The sequence below is a fragment of the Cololabis saira genome, chromosome 22, assembly GCF_033807715.1.
Source record: "Cololabis saira isolate AMF1-May2022 chromosome 22, fColSai1.1, whole genome shotgun sequence".
Classification (NCBI taxonomy): domain Eukaryota; kingdom Metazoa; phylum Chordata; class Actinopteri; order Beloniformes; family Belonidae; genus Cololabis; species Cololabis saira.
Window position 1 is genome coordinate 11,588,661 of NC_084608.1, and position 20,764 is coordinate 11,609,424.

The 20,764-nt window shown below is 42.4% G+C and overlaps 2 protein-coding genes across 2 annotated transcripts in view; both read right to left on the reverse strand.

The window, feature by feature from the left end:
- Nucleotides 1–2,714: 2,714 nt before the first annotated feature.
- Nucleotides 2,715–6,871, reverse strand: LOC133423752 (B-cell receptor CD22-like; the record flags this gene model as incomplete). The annotated part of the gene is made up of 5 exons (XM_061714062.1): nucleotides 6,837–6,871; nucleotides 6,685–6,747; nucleotides 3,469–3,801; nucleotides 2,836–3,141; nucleotides 2,715–2,761 (listed from the first exon to the last, which is right to left on the reverse strand). Coding segments are annotated over exons 2-5 (738 nt in total), but the record flags the coding sequence as incomplete, so codon positions are not given.
- Nucleotides 6,872–13,770: 6,899 nt separating this feature from the next.
- Nucleotides 13,771–20,764, reverse strand: part of LOC133423719 (B-cell receptor CD22-like) — a 39,347-nt gene continuing 32,353 nt past the window's right edge. The window contains exons 5-9 of the mRNA XM_061714035.1: nucleotides 20,224–20,529; nucleotides 19,889–20,149; nucleotides 19,709–19,784; nucleotides 19,523–19,580; nucleotides 13,771–14,069 (exon numbers count right to left, since the gene is read on the reverse strand). Coding sequence (XP_061570019.1) covers nucleotides 13,782–14,069; nucleotides 19,523–19,580; nucleotides 19,709–19,784; nucleotides 19,889–20,149; nucleotides 20,224–20,529 — 989 coding nt within the window. The 3' untranslated portion in view covers nucleotides 13,771–13,781. The remainder of the gene's footprint in view (nucleotides 14,070–19,522; nucleotides 19,581–19,708; nucleotides 19,785–19,888; nucleotides 20,150–20,223; nucleotides 20,530–20,764) is intronic.

Genomic DNA, 20,764 nt, shown 5'->3' on the forward strand with positions numbered 1-20,764 from the left:
AACATACAAAGAAAAAATCCTCTCACGTTAATAGTACAAATAACTGTTTTCCATCATCAAACATGTAAGTTAAGAACACACTGCAGAAGCCGCACAACTGTTGGTTACCACTCGGAGGTCTGAAACAACCACCACTTTCTGTCTGTGAGTTGTTGTCAGCTTCAGAAAGTTTACCAGCCTTGAAGAATCTAAAACTCAGTCATCCATAATTGTTTTATCAGTAGAAAACATTTACATCCAGAGGTCAGTCTGTCATCAACAACTGTCCCTCCATCTGAAACATGATGTTAAAATAATGGTGATGTTCATCATTTTGTTCCAGGAAGTGCTTTTTTAAATGCAACTAAGAACTAATTCAAACTGTTATCAATCATTCAGTGAAAACACAGGTATCAGCCAGCAGCCAAGTAACCACCTGTGATACATCATTTTACTGCAGAGAAGGAGAAAATGTTAAGAAACAAACCGAAGACAAAGCAATGATGGGGCTAAAACTAAATATCACCTGCTGTTAGTCTGGTTGAAGCAGTTATGTCTTTGTGAAAGGACCTACTCAATATTCCAAGAGTAATAAACAAATGTACTGGATTGCATGTTGTATTACCATTTAACTAATATTAACTGATATGTTAATATCGATTTAAAAAAATTTGGTCTATTCCGAATTTTAGGTCCAACAGGAAAAATAATTAATTGAATCAATTGAAACAGTCAAAAGAAAGAAGAAGAAAGAAACGTCAGAAATCAGTCTTTCTTCACTTGAGCGTAGAGAGAAACTTGCTCAATAAGGTTGTCAGTCTAAGCAGTAAAATCATCGGGTCGGCTCAACAAACGTTACAAGAACTTTATAACAAACAGCTGATCAAGAAGGCAAACTCCATATTGTCTGATTGCTCACATCCCTTACATCAAATGTTTCAGTTTCTACCATCAGTTACTGCTTAGACTCCCTTTTGCAAAGACAAACTGATATAAACACTCCTTTGTTCCCTCTATTGTTCTTTTAAATGCCGGAAGGAAAAGGTAGTGGGTGAAAAGGTAGTGGGAAGGAAAAGGTAGTGGGAGAAGCTTAGGTCTATACTACTATTGTAATTTATTATGTATATTTTATGTATATTTACCATTGTGTGCTTCTCCTGTCGCGAAACTAATCGCCCCCTTGGGGACAAATAAAGTAATTGATTGATTCTTCACTTGAGCGTAGAGATCTTCTGGACCACCATCAGTTCACTGGTCCAGACACTTAAACTTGTGAATTCACCGTATCCAGCTCCTGTCTGCTCTCCTGCATCGAGTTAGAAGATTGTTCAGGTATCTGTTAATGGATGTTCATCTATTTTGTTTTTTTCTAAGAAAAGCCATAACATTTTGTAAGTAGTTGAAAGTGAATTTTATCCATTCATCCATTCTTCCATCCATCTTCTCCTGCTCATCTGTAACCGGGTCGCGGGTGCAGCAGTCTGAGCAGAGATGCCCAGACTTCCTTCACCCCAGACACTTCCTCCAGCTCTTCTTCCAGCTCCTCCAAGGGGAGTCCGAGGCGTTCCCAGGCCAGCCGAGAGACATAGTCTCTCCAGCGTGTCCTGGGTCTTCCCCGGGGTCTCCTCCCGGAGGGACATGCCTGGAACACCTCCCTAGGGAGGCGTCCAGGAGGATCCAGGACAGATGCCCAAGCCACCTCAGCTGACTCCTCTCAATGTGAAGGAACAGCGGCTCTACTCCGAGCTCCTCCCGGGTGACCGAACTCCTCACCCTATCTCTAAGGGAGCGTCCAGCCACCCTGCGGAGGAAACTCATCTCGGCCGCTTGTATCCGCGATTTCGTCCTTTCGGTCATTACCAAAGTTCATGACCATAGGTGAGGGTAGGTGCGTAGATTGACCGGTAAATCGAGAGCTTCACCTTTCGACTCAGCTCTTTCTTCACCACGACGGTCCAGTACAACAACTGCATAACTGCGGACGCTGCACCGATCCGTCTGTCAATCTCACGCTCCATCGTTCCCTCACTCGTGAACAAGACCCCGAGATACTTGAACTCCTCCACCTGAGGCAGGACTTCTCCACCCATTTGGGGAAGGCACGCCACCCTTTTTGAGTGGAGAATCATGGCCTCGGTTTTGGAAGTGCTGATTCTGATCTCCGCCACTTCCCACTCGCCTTCAGACCGCCCTAGCACATGATGAAGGTCTCGGTCCGATGAAGCCAACAGGACAACGTCATCCGCAAAAAGGAGATGAAATCCTGTGGTTCCCAAACCGGATCCCCTCCGGCCCCTGGCTACGCCTAGAAATCCTGTCCATAAAAATTATGAACAGGACCGGTGACAAAGGGCAGCCCTGCCGGAGTCCAACATGCACTGAGAACAAGTCTGACCTACTGCCGGCAATGCGAACCAGACTCCTGCTCCGATCATACAGAGACTGGAGAGCCCTTAATAGAGGGCCCCGGACTCCATACTCACTCAGCACCCCCCACAGAATGGCACGAGGGACACGGTCAAATGCCTTCTCCAGATCCACAAAACACATTTAGACTGGTTGGACAAATTCCCATGAACCCTCGAGCACCCTGCGGAGGGTGTAGAGCTGGTCCAGTGTTCCACGACCGGGACAAAAACCACCTTGTTCCTCCTGAATCCGAGGTTCAACTATCGGCCGTATTCTCCTCTCCAGTACCCTGACGTAGACTTTCCCAGGGAGGCTAAGAAGTGTGATCCCCCTATAGTTGGACTGATGGATGCTGAGGTGTTCTTAGGAGCATCTGAGGAACATGTGAAACATTACCTTTACTGATTAGAAACAGCTGAACTCTGGTGTGTTAACAGGATCACTTACATGACACACTGAGAGTCTTTACTGTCTGTGATGTCTTGAAAGGTTTTCCTCCATCCACAGGATATCTGGCAGAACAGTTGATGGTGTATCCATCATGTGTGTCTGACAGAGTGATGATCTCCTGGATTTTAGTTTTCAAGGTTCCATCTTTGTTTTTCTTTGTTTGTGTGTGAGAGTCTTGTTGGAGATTCCAGGTGAGTTCAGGAGGGGAGTGTGGACAGGGAGTGACAGCTGAGCAGGTTATAGTGACGCTCTCATTCTCCTTCAGATCACCTGAGATGGTCATGGTGGGGATCCAAGGATAATCTGTGTTTTCAGATCCAACACATATTTTACACGATAAAACATGATGCAAGCAATTTACTTACTCAATATCTTTGTATGGAGAAAAACAACAACATAGTTTCAGATGAAAATAAACCATCTCACATTAGTCATCAAACATTTTCAATTAAAACATACATATATATTTGAGTCATTAGAGGCTGATGTCAAAATTTGTTATTTTTTTTAAATATATATACAATCTAATAAATATGTAACAGTGGAGTTCAATCAGGATGTTTAGTTATAATATCCACTGATTTAACTGTTTATGTCAATGCTGAACTTCAAATAAACAAACTTTCTTACCTTTAACTGTTATTTGAAGACCATCACAATCAGCTGTTGCCACGAATTCATCATTCTCAATCCTGAAGAAATACTCCTGACTTTGGGCCAGATTAGAGAACACAGAGGTGCAGTTGAGTTCAGTCAGGTTTCCAGTAATATTGACCGAGTCAATATTACTGTCTGGGTTCCTCCAGATTCCAACTATCTCTTTGGTTTTGTCAAAGTTAGCATTTCCTCCATCCACAGCTCTATAGTTACATGGGACTTGTAAACAAGATCCTTCCAGTGCGTCCATCTTCTTTGGTGTAGTAATGCGGAGGTATGCTTGTTTAGAACAAGCAGCCAGAGCACCTGTAAATAATGAAATTAACTCTATTATAGATCGTTTTTCTCTGATTCATTTTTTTAGGTTGTAATACAGGAAACGTTCTTTATTGGGAAACCAATTCTTTCATTGATCTGTCATGAAATGGGAGGTGAGGACCCAAATGCCGGAGACTGAAGTACAAACTAAAGTCCTTCAATTAAACAAAATGCATCACAGATAGGAATCCAAAATCTCATAATGATTTGAAAACAAAAGCAGAAGAAAAAAAATCTAAAATAACTCAAGACAAAACAAAACATAAGAAAAACCCAAAAAAGGCCATCATCCAGACGAGACACTAAAGACAACATGAAACACAAACACACCAACCAGGGAGAAGGGAAAGACTACACCACATATAAGGACAAACTCAGGGGTTGACAAGAACCACAAGTCAATGGGCAGGAGGAAATCAAACTGAAAGTTAAGAATAAAAAAAAAGGTTTTCAAAACAAAAGAAGAACTAGATTAACCAAACCAGAAAACCCCAAAAATGGAAGAAGAAAACTAATCCCAAACACAAAACACCCCAAACCATGTTGCTGCTCCTTTGAAACAAGTTGTGCAACCTCTTAAAAAAAAAAAGAATATCGATTCCTTTTAAATCTCTTGAAGATTCATCTTTCCTCCTTGGCTGACATTCTCTTGGCTTCAATAAGTTTTATCACCATTTTATAATATTTTACGTTGGTTTTAGATGCGCTATATAAATAAAGTTGACTTGACTTGAAAAAAGTGGAACTTATTTTCAGTGTGTGACACAATATTTTATAAATAGTTTAACATGTTCCTTCATTTCCAAATTAGTTGGTTCTCTAACTTTGAAATTACATGTTAAAGAAACATTTAAGAGATAATTTTTTTATTTCAGAACTGAAGTCTTGCAAATTACTTCAGACCAGCTAAACTCAAATGCTTCCAACTCTGTGTCAAGTTGGTATCGCATCTGTGTCATATGTGTGACATTGTTCTTCTGCAGAGGCATAAACTGCTGTATTTAACAGTCACCTGGAGCTAAATTTGGAGAATCAGCGAAGATTTCTGATGGAACGCTACACGAACGGCTGCTCAGGATTAATATCATTACCATTTAAAGCAGCACAACGTAACTTTCAGCTTTTCTGAGTTTGGCGGCATCTTTTGGACAAAAGCGGTAGTGTTTTACCAGAAAGAACACTACGTTTCCCATGAGCACCAGCGCGTACTGCCGGAAAACTCCTGTCCCGTCACGTGCATTTGTTTTGATGAGAGAACATGGGACGCTTTTCTGTTTCACCAAGTGAACAGACGGAACGCAAAAAAAAAAAGATGTTAAACTGCTGGAAAGGAACTGGAATTTACCGGGATACCTTAAACAAGGAAGCCAGGGAGCGGTATATGGAGAAAATAATGATTATTAACGGTCTGGATCCATATGAAATCCCTACTGAAGACCCATGTGTTTCAATAAATTAGTATAATAGTACAACATACAGTACATGTTTTGTATCCCTCTTACTTCTCTTTTCTTTTTTTTTTGACTGCTATATTATGGTGAAGAGGCTCCGAGGCGTGATTATTTTTGTTTTCCTCGTGAGATAATTTTTTTCCTCTGCAGCTACAAATAAGAGTTAATATTTTTTCCTCAACAAACTAGTTTTATCTGAAGATTGGGGTTAATTGCACCGCAGAGAGCTGGCCAGCAACTGCATTTAGCTGGCGAAGTGGGGAATAAAACCTGTGTTTTGATCCGACGCCCGTCTGTGTGAGTGTTTGTGGTTTAAGGCTGTTTATGGTTCTGCGTTAAATCGACGCAGAGCCTACGGCGTAGGGTACGCGGCGGCACGCACCGTACGTTGCGCGTCGCCACGTACCCTACGCCGTAGGTCTGCGTCGATTTAACGCAGAACCATAATTCAGGCTTTACTGTGTGGAAGGTTTGGTCGTTACAGCCGCGATCCAACCGAGCAGACGACTCTTTCACTCTTTTACTTTGTTATATCAGATACTTGGCCTCCGTGGTTCTGCCTCCGAGCAGGAAAGCGGTGAAAAGTTAAACCATTAGGATCTTTTCCCCACGTCTGTTGTGTGGAGCTGCTGCAACCACAACGCAGCAACGGGTTCTGCGGAGCTGCGCTCCAAGCCCCGCCCATTTTCGTCTCGACTGCGAATCGGGAAGGAGGGGGAAGTGACGTATGCCGTAAAGCAGTCAAAGCCGTAAAAATGTGTAGTTTTTTAGTGTGGCAGGGTTCCTACCATGCTCCTCAAAGTTACATAGTGCCAGTGAAGGCGATACAGACCCCTCAGACCATGACAGAGGTTCATTAAACCTGTTGGAAGTTGATGTACCATCACAATGATGATGAGGAAATATTAGATTAAGGTGGAAAAGTTACGTAGTGTCGCTTTAAAGCAACTATAACCTAGTAAACTGAAGGATGAAGAAGCACTGCCTACGATATATTTCAGCTGTAGCTAAACGTTTGCAACATTTATTTACTTTGTAACTACATTTTCTACACAATATCCTCTTTGCAACTCTGTAACGGATGCAAAAGTTATCTGTTGCAAATATCTGTAGTGCAGCATTCCCTCCACCCAACTGCAACACTTTACATTTCCACTATTTAAAAAAAAAAAAATATCAGTAATACTTTTAGTGCCAACAAAAAAGAATGATGATGAGAATGAAAGATGTAATAAACTCACAAGAAAACAACAGGAAAATTAATATATTCTTCCATTTAGAGTAATCATTTTACTCCAAGGTTTACATTTTGAATTCATATAAAGTAATACACTAATGCTGATAATATACATCACATTATGGCATTATGAATGACAGTAATGTAAACAATGTGTTTTATAAAGATGACCAAACAACTCACCAGGAAGAAAGAAGAGACTCAGTGTCACCACGTTCACAAGAACACCTGCCATCGAACCCTCACCTGGATTAACAAACACATAAACCATTAAATAGGAATGTTAACAGTTCATCTCAGCTCCCGAGAATCATTTCTACTTTAAATGCTCTTACAAACACGCTCCCTTATGAATACGACCGGCAACTGGAGGATGTGAAGTGAGATGTGGTTGATGTTTAAAACTGCACAGTAACAGTTTGAAAGTTCTTCGTTCCGCTGTGTGGTCTGAAACTAAGGTGATTATACATTCAGAAGTTCTTCAACAAAGATACGCAGACGATATTAGATGGAAGAAGGGAACTGTGGCAGAGTGGAGGAGCTGCAGCCACTCAGGCTGACAGGACACAGGTGTGGCCCGTCAACCTCTCCACCCTGCCAGCCTTGATAAGGCGGGGCTGGACAGCAGCAAGGGGTTCAGACTGAAGCTGGAGCTGTGTGAAGGTGCTTGTGCACGTGTGTCCTGGGTGTTTGGCAATAAAGGGTTCTGCACAAAACTCCCAGGCAGGGCCGTTCCTGACCCATTTGACGCCCTAGGCAAAATATTTGCTGGCGCCCCCCCACCCCGTTCCCGTGCTGTCCCGTCCCGTCCACTACCACCACACACACACACACACACACACACACACACACACACACACACACACACACACACACACACACACACACACACACACACACACACACACACACACACACACACACACACACACACACACACACACAAACGGAATGGCAATTTCTTTAGGATGTATTAAATAATTAAATATATAATATGTAATAAATAAGTAATACAACAACTCAGAGCAGCAATTAAATAAAGAAACAAGTGCAAACACAAACAAAATTTCAAATAGTAAAATAGGTCAAGTAAAAGATATTGCACACAAATAATAACAACTACTACCAATAATAACTATATACAAAATACCCTGTAAAAACCTAAATTTAGTCCACAACATCTTACAATAACAATTTTAACAACAATAACAACAGCATTATAGCCATTGACCGGCTAACATGTTAGCATCGCTCCCGTTTTCCCAACAATTATCTAGATTTTCAGCAGACAATCAGAAGTAAGTTTAACAATAAAATGTGAGGATTACTTAAATGCACATGATTGTCAAGGTCAGGGGCGGAGCAGGGGTCCCAGCCCAGGGGGGGCGAAGCATTCTAGATGGGCCCTTGTGGCCTAAACATCTCCGTTAAAACATAATCGCTAAAAAAAAGCCACAGATCAGCTCTCTGACACACAACCACAGCACGCAGGCGACACGGTCAGAACTATTCAAATGAGGTTTCAGCGCCATGGATTTACCAGTCATTATGTCAAACCTAACTATAACCCTAATGCAGACTTTAAAATATAAGTATCAAACTGGAGATAAAAATCTAATGACATCCAGTGATGTCTATGGAAGCTAATTTCTGCCAGTAAAAGAAAAAAATAAGATGAAATCTTAGCCTTAAAAATAAAAATATCCCCATGGTAAGTCATAATTATGACATAAAAAGTCATAATTTCAACTTTTTATCTCATAATTATGACTTTCTATCTCATAATTTCGACTTTCTATCTCATAATTTCGATTTTCTATCTCATAATTATGACTTTATATCTCATAATTATGACTTTCTATCTCATAATTATGACATTCTATCTCATAATTTTGACTTTCTATCTCATAATTATGACTTATCGTGGGGATATTTTTATTTTTAAGGCTAAATTTTCATTTTAGCCATAGATGTCGGATTGGCTGAGTAGATCAATTCAGACACGTGTGTTCAACCTACACAACAACAGTTTACAATGTGCAACGACATGTATTTAACACAATCAGCGTCATGACAATGTTATCAGAAATAATTAATATTATGACAGCTTACCAATGATGGTTTCATCCAGGGGTGGGCAGAAAACCACAACAAAACATATTTCCATCCACATCAAAACATATTTCCTGCTGATTTATGGTTCTGCGTTACAGCAACGCAGAGCTACGCCGTAGTGGGTGGGGGAGGGGGCGCCGCACGCGAGTGAGTTGAGGTGAGGGACCGCAGCAAAATGAATTGTGGCTGCCAGAGAGGAAGAAGGATGCAGCCAGGCAGAAATTAAAATTACAAAAACGATTACAAAAACGATTTGTATATAGCCAAAGACTTTTGGCTATATATGTACTGTTGTCTTATTCATTTCAAATTTTTCAAAAGTTTATTAAAAAGAAAAAAAAAAAAAACAGCTGTTTGCATGGCGCCCCCTGGCATGCTGGCGCCCCTAGCATTTGCCTAACCTGCCCTATGGGCGGCACGGCCCTCCCAGGACACACGTGCACAAGCACCTTCACACAGCTCCAGCTTCAGTCTGAACCCCTTGCTGCTGTCCAGCCCCGCCTTATCAAGGCTGGCAGGGTGGAGAGGTTGACGGGCCACACCTGTGTCCTGTCAGCCTGAGTGGCTGCAGCTCCTCCACTCTGCCACAGGAACATCTTCCTTCATTTCTTGATCGTGGAACAAGTGGGAGTTTGGGCTGAGAGAAAATATACAACAGAACGGAGGGGTCATGCCTTAAAATGATTAAAGACGATAAGTTATAAACAAAAATGTGTAAAAGTAAGCCTTCAAAAGTAACCTGCTGAGACTGCTCTCACCTCAACGAAGATCAATACTTATCTTAGCTTGGGCGACACGGACACCGCAGGAAAATGAGACCTAATGGAGAGGACGACTACAGTACTATGAAAAAGGTATTTGTCCCCCAGTCATTGTGTCACTGTTTAAAGCAAGTAAGAAATTGGATGAACCAGGATTTCCTTCAATTAAATCAGGATAAAACTGAGATAATTGTTTTTGGAAATAAAGAGCAGAGGATTGCTGTCAGTAAACATGTCGGCTCACTCTCTCCTAAAACGTTGGCGTGCTGATAGACTCCGATCTGACCTTCAGCAGTCATATCAAATCAATCACCAAAACAGCCTTCTATCAGCTTAAAAACATGTGCAGAGTGAAGGGTTTCATGTCCCAAACAGACCAGGAGAAGTTGATTCATGCTTTCATCTCCAGTAGACTTGACTACCGTAGTGGTCTGCTGATTGATCTCCCCCAAAAAAGCATTAACAACTGCAGCTCATCCAGAACGCTGCAGCTCCAGTTTTAACCAGAACTAAGAGATCCAAGCACATGACTCCAGTTCTAAAGTCTTTACACACACTGGCTCCCAGTCAGCTGTAGAACATATTCTGCTACTGGTCTACAAATCACTGGTTTAGGTCCAGAATATATGAATGACATGTTAGTAGAATATAAACCCAGGGCTCTGAGATCTACTGACTCAGGTCAGATAGCGGAGCCCAGAGTTCAAACCAACATGGTGAAACAGCTTTTAGCTGTTATGCTGCACACAACTGGAATAAGCTACCAGCTGAACTTAAATCAGCCCCAACTGTGAACATCTTTAAATCCAGGTTAATAACCCTTCTCTTCTCCTGTGCTTATGATAATACACGTTAAATTTGAATCTTTTGCACTTTATGTCCTTTTAATGATTTTAAAGCAAATTGGTATTTTATTTTCTTCTAATGCTTTTTTTTCTTTCTTTCTTTTTCTTTGAAATGTTTTTTCTATTTATGATTTTAATGTAATTTTATGCTTTTGTAAAATACTTTGAATTGCCTAGTATATGAATTGTGCTATACAAATGATTTTGCCTTGCCTTGCCTTCTAGATTTATGGAGGGAAAAAAAAACAATTTCAAGCCGAGTTCAATAACCGGCCACGGCCAGGGCTGATTACTGCCGGATCTGTGGATTCAAGAAATGACTAAAACAGAACCAGTCTGACAACATGAAGGAGGCTAAAAGGTTTAAAGAAGCAATGCATCATGCCCTGATCTGAGGAAATTCAAGAACAGATGATCAACAAACTGTGACATCCCATCCGTGTGCAAAAGGATACAAAGCTAGTTATTAGTAAGACTTTGTCAGCGAAACACAGTGATCCACAAATGAAGAAAACATGGAACAGCTGAAGGCCCACTTGGTCTGAGGACCATCCTTACCGTTTGTAGATGAGATGGATCTCATCCAGCACCAAATCTATGAGATCGTCACGTAAGAACTTGGTGGGCAGCACGTCTCCCCCTATGGGGGGCAGAAGCCAGGATTCAGGGCTGCTGCATGTTCACCATCGTTCAGTTGGTCGTCCGTCAGAGCGATCAACGATGAGACAGCAACCACCAGTGGGTGTTAACCAAGTCCCATATGGCATTTAACTTGAATGGTAAGTGTCATGTCTAGAGCTGCATACCAAATGTTTCCTCAATAAACCTAATCTCAAGACTTATAAGATTCTGAAGTAAAAATAATAACACAAGATCTGTAAAACAGAAGAGGGTGGGTAGATGATAGATAGATAGATAGATAGATAGATAGATAGATAGATAGATAGATAGATAGATAGATAGATAGATAGATAGATAGATAGATAGATAGATAGATAGATAGATAGATAGATAGATAGATAGATAGATAGATAGATAGATAGATAGATAGATAGATAGATACTTTATTAATCCCGAAGGAAGTTTAGGGCATCCAGTAGCTGAAAAAACACTTTAGGAAACACTTTACAGTGTATCACATTCTACTACAAACCACTTGTTAATAATAATAATAATTAAAGTCTTCAGGAACAAGATTTCCATTCTATCCATCCATCTTAATCCTGTCATGGGGTTCTGCTGTCTATCCCAGCTCATTCCAGGGGTTCACCCTGGACAGGTCACCACTCTATCTATCTTTGTCTATATAGACAAACAACCACACACCTACAGGCAATTTAGAGTCTTCAATCAACCTAACTTGCATGTTTTTGGAGGGAACCCACACAAGCACATGCAAACTCTAAAAAGTCTCCTGCCGGCCTGAGACCAGGAACCTTCTTGCCGTGAGGCAACAGTGATACAATCTAAGACCTGCAGTGGAAATGTGTGCGCAATGTGGACATGTGGACAAGTTCCATGTATTTCAGACACGTTGATCGTTTCATGACCTTTCATGAATCAGACCAGTGAACAGCAAAGGCAGTTTTTAAAACAAGTAACTCTTCAGCCACATCTGTTTTTAAAGAGGAACTTATATGAAATGTATCTTTTACTTCTCACTTCAAGTCACGAAGAAGCGTCTCAGCATTCCAGAGACTGCAATGTGCAAAAATGTCATAATTTGTGCTCAGTTCTACATGAGTGAACCTGTTTAATAAGTCTTTTTATTTATTTATTTTTTAATTTTATTGGGGTGCTCATCCAACATATACAACAAGCCAGATGATCCTGTAATTCTTATGAAATACGCTATGATCTGTAACTGAGGAAGATCACAAAGACTCTTTGATCTTTAATATCCACAAATATGTCTGATGAATGGATGCTGCATGTGGCAAGTCACATAAATGAGGAAAAGAAACTGTTCTGACGTACGGAAACATTTAATATTCACGACCACAGATGCTAAAATGTTGGGGGGTTTTTCTGTTAATGCACAAAAAGGGGGCAGTATAATTAAAATGACCAAAAGTACTAAGTGTAGTTCCTGTTTGCAGAAGTTCTGTTTAGAGGTTTGGGGACTGGTGTACATAATAATTATAACACATAGTGTCTTTTTTCGTTTCGTCTGCTCTTATTTCAGTCTTGAATTCAGACATGTGAGCTCATCAGAGGCTCCCCTGCCTCTCTCTGTCTGACCCTCCATCATCACGCATTGAGCATGGCTGCATATCAATATTTAATATTATAAAACATACTTGATTGCTGAGTTGGACATTTCAACTTCACATCTTTAACATGTGAATGCTGTAAAATAGACCATCAACATGAAATCTTACTTATCGACTTAACAGACTGACCATCAGGGACTCGCCATGCAGGTTAATTCACAAATGTCGGTTGCAGAAGCTCCATTTCTCTGTACAAGACATATTTGATCAGGTTTTGAGAAGAACATGTTTTATTTCTCCAACATGCCTTCACAAAGATGTAAGGAACTGCAAATTTGATACGGAAAATAAGGTTATTGGCGTAAAAGGAGTTTTTTTAGCTTTTGACTCAAGGACAGTAACATGAGAGCCGCCCACCAAAACTGTAGCTTCACAGCTCCAAGTTCTCCATTCAAATCCCAGCATGGGCCTTTCTGTGTGCGTGCATGGTTTCCTCCAGACAGTGACGTCAGAATCCCCAGCATGCACCGCTCTAGAATGTAAACAACGCCATTTTGGCCGTAAAGCTGAAGCGGGTGAGAAGGTCGTTTCTGCGCCGGTAAACGGTGGTAATGATGCCCAATAGCTGTTGTACACCGGGATGCCAGGATATTAGAAAAAGCAGAACAGATACAACTTCTTATCAGATTCTTAATTGTCCAGAGAGGCGAGATAAACGGATTCATCCGACACATGAGAGAAGCTCTCACCAAACCCAGCTGAGGTTGCAGTGGGCTCCAAGCACAACACCATCCCCTCTGACCATCCACGCCTTCAACTGAGAATATTACGTCTTTGAGAATGACTCACCTAAAAAATAAATAAAAGAACCTTCAACTGTTTATCATAGATGTATGAAATGAATCCATGAGGTGGTGCAATAAAACGTTCATTTACACGGTAAACAGTCTCATTTATCTGGTGAAAATCCACGTAAAATTTGATTCGAATGAACATGCTGATGACATCAGCTGACTGTTGCTGTTATGCCTTTATTTAGCGCCAAAGCTGCTCTTTATAGTCCAAAGCTGAACGTTGTTCACAAATCCAGACATAACATCCATTTACACCCCTCCAGGTTTTTGTAATGTTTAAGAGAACCCCCCCTCCGAATAGGACGAAGGAAAGTCGATGAGGTAGTGGTAGATGTCGGGATATTGGAGGTCTGGCAGCTCCGTTGCGGTTTTGATGCTTTTAAAAAGTACTCTTGCTTTGTAAGGGTCAGTAATATTGTGTCCCGGCTCAAAAAGACAGAGAACCCAAAAGCACAACACCAAACAGAGTATCAGAGTCCAAAAAGGCTTTAATCAGATCAAACGTAGGCAGGAGACAAAAACCGGGCAGACAGGCAGACAAATCCAAAGGGAGCAGGCAAAAATCCAAAAACCGTGAATCAGGCAAAGTAGCAGGCAGGCAGAAACAGACAGACTAAGGAACGCTGGAAAGCTAGACATGAACACTAGACAATCTGGCAGAGGGCATGTGGAAGTGGGCCGGTATATAAAGGGGAACTGATGACCATGGAAACCAGGTGTGGAGATGGGCGGGGAAGCACAGGTGAGGGGAATGAGTAGATGGCCTGAGGGTGGCAGGATCTGAAATGACAGGAGAGTGAGTGATCATGTAAAAACATATTCCAAACTGAGAAACCATGACATATTGAGTCTTTCAAGTTTAGAAACATAGTTCTTTCTGCGTTTAAATGCACAGAAAACTCGGACGCGCTGAAGTTCATGATTACGCCTGGACTTTCGACGTGCAGGAGCGGTTCTCTTTCCTGCCAAAATGGTGTTGTAAACAAAACAGGTCACGGGGGTTTTATCCCTGATTTCTGGTTGTTGACACCCAGGTCATGCAACAATAGACTCTGGATCCTTAGCAGGATTTTAGCCGGTTAATTTCTCATCTAAGGCTTCTAGTAATCCTACTCTTGAACTCTTAAATGTGACACGCTTCACAAGTGTCGTCTGAGGTGGAGTTCATGTTTAGAGAACTTCTCTAGATAAAGAAACAAAGATTTAAAAAAAAAAACGTCTCTTTTTAGAGATTTGCATGTTTCTGATGTGCAAATGATAAATTACACCCCGGCAGCCGTGTGAGATCAGCTTACAGCCTCTTTGAAATAGATGATACAAGTTTTTCAGGTTAGACTTTGCTGGGAGTGTATCTTGGTTGTTGAGCTGTTGTAGACGAATATCTATAACATGCAAACTCTTAACTTATAACTTATGACTGAGACTGTTCATCTTTTAACCTTTTATGGATTGGCCATTTTAAGAACAGTTCTCCCATTTTTAGTGACATTTTCCCCACCCCTGATTTTATAACCGTCTTTGCGCAATAAATGTTTGTTGCTGCACCCCTGCTTTGTTTGTGGGTTACTAAGCGCTGCTCACCCTCGAAGAACGAACTTATTAAGAACCACCCCTTTGACACTTACCTTCACGTTTTGGATCCAGTCACTGTTTTCTTGGTCTGTAGTTGCTTTTAGAGTCGTTGGTGATGAATTAGAAACCTTTTACTGATTGTGACTAATGATGAACAAACGTCTTCAGAGTTGAACTTTGAGTTAGATAAATAATGATATCGACTTTAGGTGTTAAATATATATGAACACTCAAAATACTGTCTACAACTCAAATACAAAACCTGGAAAGTGAAAAAATACTCTGTTTTTTTTATCAAGTTTATTATTCAGTACAGATAAGCAACCATAAAGTTTTTGAACATGCAAAGAAAAAATCCTCTCACGTTATTATAGTACAAATAAACTGTTTTCCATCATCAAACATGTAAGTTAAGAACACACTGCAGAAGCCGCACAACTGTTGGTTACCACTCGGAGGTCTGAAACAACCACCACTCTGTCTGTGAGTTGTTGTCAGCTTCAGAACTTTACCAGCCTTGAAGAATCTAAAACTCAGTCTTCCATAATTGTTTTATCAGTAGAAAACATTTACATCTAGAGGTCAGTCTGTCATCAACAACTGTTCCTCCATCTGAAACATGCTGTTAAAATAATGGTGATGTTCATCATTTTGTTCCAGGAAGTGCTTTTTTAAATGCAACTAAGAACTAATTCAAACTGTTATCAATCATTCAGTGAAAACACAGGTATCAGTCAGCAGCCCAGTAACCACCTGTGATGCATCATTTTACTGCAGAGAAGAAAAAAATGTTAAGAAACAAACCGAAGACGAAGAAATAATGGGATGAAAACTAAATATCACCTGCTGTTAGTCTGGTTGAAGCAGTTATGTCTTTGTGAAAGGACCTACAGTACTCAATATTCCAAGAGTAATAAACAAATGTACTGGATTGCATGTTGTATTACCAGTTAACTAATATTAATTGATATGTTAATATCGATTTAAAAAAATTTGGTCTATTCTAATTTTAGCTCCAACAGGAAAAATAATTAATTGAATCAATTGAAACAGTCAAAAAAAAGAAGAAGAAAGAAACGTCAGAAATCAGTCTTTCTTCACTTAAGCGTAGAGATCTTCTGGACCACCATCAGTTCACTGGTCCAGACACTTGAACTTGTGAATACACCGTATCCAGCTCCTGTCTGCTCTCCTGCATCGAGTTAGGAGATTGTTCAGGTATCCGTTAATGGATGTTTATCTATTTTGTTTTTTCTAAGAAAAGCCATAACATTTTGTAAGTAGTTGAAAGTGAATTTTATCCATTCATCCATTCTTCCATCCATCTTCTCCCACTCATCTGTAACCGGGTCGCGGGTGCAGCAGTCTGAGCAGAGATGCCCAGACTCCCATCACCCCAGACACTTCCTCCAGCTCTTCCAAGGAAAGTCTGAGACGTCCCAGCCGAGAGACATAGTCTCTCCAGCGTGTCCTGGGTCTTCCACAGGGTCTCCTCCCGGAGGGACATGCCTGGAACACCTCCCTAGGGAGGAGGGACATGCCTGGAACACCTCCCTAGGGAGGAGGGACATGCCTGGAACACCTCCCTAGGGGGGCGTCCAGGAGGCATCCGGTACAGATGCCCAAGCCACCTCAGCTGACTCCTCTCAATGTGAAGGAGCAGCGGCTCGACTCCGAGCTCCTCCCGGGTGACCAAACTCCTCACCCTATCTCTAAGGGAGCGTCCAGCCACCCTGCGGAGGAAACTCATCTCGGCCGCTTGTATCCGCGACCTTATCCTTTCAGTCATTACCAAAGTTCATGACCATAGGTGAGGGTAGGTGCGTAGATTGACCGGTAAATCGAGAGCTTCGCCTTTCGGCTCAGCTCTTTCTTCACCACGACGGTCCAGTACAACAACTGAATAACTGCAGATGCTGCACCAATCTGTGTGTCAATCTCACGCTCCATCTTTCCCTCTCTCGTGAACAACACCCTAAGAGACTTGAACTCCACCTGAGGCAGGACTTCTCCACCCATTTGGAGAAGGCACGCCAAATTTTCCGATGGAGAACCATGGCCTCGGTTTTGGAGGTGCTGATTCTCATCCCTGCCGCGTCGCACTCGGCCTCAAACCGCCCCAGCACATGCTGAAGGTCCCGGTCCGATGAAGCCAACAGGACAACATCATCTGCAAAAAGGAGATGAAATCGTGCTGTTCTCAAACCGGATCCCCTCCGGTCCCTGGCTACGCCTAGAAATCCTGTCCATAAAAATTATGAACAGTACCGGTGACAAAGGGCAGCCCTGTCGGAGTCCAACATGCACTGGGAACAAGTCTGACCTACTGCCGGCAATGCGAACCTGTTGTGGTTAGGTTTGCTAAGGACCCAAGTGCAGGAGAACAGGAGCCAGGAGTTGCAACAAAAAGGGGTTTATTCTCAAAAAGGCAAAACAAAGCGCTGCAGAGCAGAATTAACACAAAAACCAGGAACAGGAAAAACGACGAGGAGACATGGAGGAAGAACCAGTACGGACCGACAGGGAACCAAGGAATGACAAGACAAGATATACTGAAGGGATAACGAGACATGACGAGACACAGGTGCAGACACAATCAGGGCAGATGGGACACAGGCGGGGCAAGACAGAAACTGAAAGTCACAAACTGGGGGGAAGTGTCAAACCCTGACAGAACCAAACTCCTGCTCAGATCATACAGAGGCCGAATTGCCCTTAATAGAGAGTCTTGGACTCACTGAGCACCCCCCACAGAATGGCACGAGGGACATGGTCAAATGCCTTCTCCAGATCCACAAAGCATATCTGGACTGGTTGGGCAAATTCCCATGAACACTCAACCACCCTGCGGAGGGTGTAGAGCTGGTCCAGTGTTCCATGGCCGGGACGAAAACCACCTTGTTCCTCCTGAATCCGAGGTTCGACTATTGGCCATATTCTCCTCTCCAGTACCCTGACGTAGACTTTCCCAGGGAGGCTAAGAAGTGTGATCCCCCTATAGTTGGAATACTTTTTCTGGTCCCCCTTTTTAAAAAGAGGGATACCATCCACTCGAGTGCCACTGTCCCCTTCTTCCATGTGATGTTGCAGAGGCGTGTCAACCAAGACAGCCCTTCGACATCCAGAGACTTGAGAGGACGAGTGAAGGACGAGTACATCCCAGAGTCCACAGTCTCTGCCTCCTCAATGGAAGGCATGTCAGTCAGATCGAGGAGATCCTCGAAGTATTCCTTCCACTATCCAACGATGTTCCCAGTCGAGATCAACAGCTCCTCACCCACACCGTAAACGGTGCTGGCAGTGTACTACTTCCCCTTTCTCAGGCGCCAGACGGTTTTCCAGAATTTCTTCAAGGTTGACCGTAAGTATTCCTCCATGGCCTCACCGAACTCCTCCCAGACCCTGAGTTTTGGCCTCTAGTACTGCCCGAGCTGCGGCTTGCTTGGCTTGCTGGTACCTATCTACTGCGTCAGGAGTCTCACAGGCCAATATAGGACTCCTTCTTAAGCCTGACGGCATCCTTTTCTTCCGGTGTCCACCACCGGGTTCTAGGATTGCCACCACGACAGTCACCAGAGACTTTGCGTCCACAACTTCGAGCTGCTGCGTCGACAATGGAAGCAGAGAACATGGTCCACTCGGACTCAATGTCCCCCGCCTCCCGGATCTGAGAGAAGCTCTCTCTGAGATGAGAGTTGATGATTTCCCTGACAGAGGACTCAGCCAGCAGTTCCCAACAGACCCTCACATGCCGGTCTGTCCAACTTCCTCCTCCGCCAGCGCATCCAACTCGCCACCAGGTGGTGATCAGTTGACAGCTCAGCCCCTGTCTTCACCAAGTGTCCAAGACACACAGCCAAAGATCAGATAAAACGACAACAAAGTCGATCATTGACCTCCAGCCTAGGGTGTCCCGGTGCCACATGCTCTGAAGGACACCCTTATGCTTAAACATGGTGTTCGTTATGGACAAACTTTGACTGAAGTCCAATAAATGAGCACCGCCCGGGCTCAGATCAGGGAAGCCGTTCCGCCTCTCCAGGTATCACTGTCATTGCCCACGTGAGCGTTGAAGTCCCCTAGTAGAACAATGGAGTCCCCAGTTGGAGCACTGTCAAGTACTCCTCCCAGGGACTACAAGAAGACCGGGAACTCCTTACTGCTGTTCAGCCCGTAGGCACAAACAACAGTGAGAGACCTTTTCCCGACCCGAAGGCGCAGGGAAGCTACCCTTTCGTTCACCGGGGTGAACTCCAACACATTGCGAGTGAGCTGGGGGGCTATAAACAAGCGCACACCAGCACGCCGCCTCTCACCATGGGTAACTCCAGAGTAGTGGAGGGTCCAGCCCCCTTCAAGGAGCTGGGTTCATACAACAAGTCATAATATTTTGTAAGTAGTTGAAACGGAATTTTATTTACTATTCAATAATACTACTATCAGTATATACCCAAAAAATCCATTTAGTCTGTTTATAAATACATTTTGATTGCAAAACATCTTTAACCACAACTGTGCTCTGAGACAATATTGTATTAGATTTGTTTTTCTTTTCTTTTCCATTTTGTAGTGACGTGCATCAATTTAAACACGCTACATCTGTTTCAGAGTGTAAAACATCAACCTAAACTTGAGTTCATTAAAGTTTAATATGTTCTCACCTGAAGCTGCTGCATAGTTGAATTTGTGTCCTTTGTCCTCCTCGACCAGATCACAACACTGTAAAATAAACAACCAATGAGAAATCACAATTTAAATCAACATCTGTCTAAAACGCAGACTGATTAAATGATGAACATCATATAAAAACAGAGATCCTGCTACATGATTTTATTTGTGATTCTCACCAAACACATCCAACCAGGAAGATGAACCCAATGATGTATCGAAGAATCTGCCAGAGTAGAAATCCACCGGGAAGACCTCAATTATGGACAAAAATAAAACAATCAAATCCTGTTTAAAAAGAATATTTCAGGGGCTCAACGTGTAAATTATTAAAGGCACTACAAGAGTTAACTATTTACCGTCAACATTTAGATGGATGTCTGGTGATGTCTGATTCCCCACACTATTCTTGGCCACACAGTAATAAACTCCTCCATCTGTTACATTCAGGCTGTAAAAGTCTCCTTCAGCTACTCTCATGTCTCCATGTTCTCTTTTCTTGAACCAGGTGAAGCTGCTGACGGGAGGATTGGCTCTGCTGGAGCAGGTCAGGTTCACCCAGCTACCTGCTGACACCAAACCTGCTGGACTGATGGATGCTGAGGTGTTCTTAGGAGCATCTGAGGAACATGTGACACATTCACTTTACTGATTAGAAACAGCTCAACTCTGGTGTGTTAACAGGATCACTCACATGACACACTGAGAGTCTTTACTGTCTGTGATGTCTTGAAAGGTTTTCCTCCATTCACAGGATATCTGGCAGAACAGCTGATGTTGTATCCATCATGTGTGTCTGACAGAGTGATGATCTCCTGGATTTTAGTTTTCAAGGTTCCATCTTTGTTTTTCTCTGTTTGTGTGTGAGAGTCTTGTTGGAGATTCCAGGTGAGTTCAGGAGGGGAGTGTGGACAGGGAGTGACAGCTGAGCAGGTTATATTGACACGCTCATTCTCCTTCAGATCACCTGAGATGGTCATGGTGGGGCTCCAAGGAGAATCTGTGTTTTCACATCAAATACATATTTTATATGAATAAACATGATGCAAAACATGAATTTTAATTATAATTTATTTAAAGACAAAAAAATAATAAATCACTGTTTCCGATCATCCGTCATTGTACTGAACTGATGAAAGTCATTTTGTGCAGATGGCGTCCCATTATGAGAATGTTTGACAATAAAACAAAAGCAAATCCCCCTTTTTTAGGCTGTCAAAATAACTTTCTCTGGA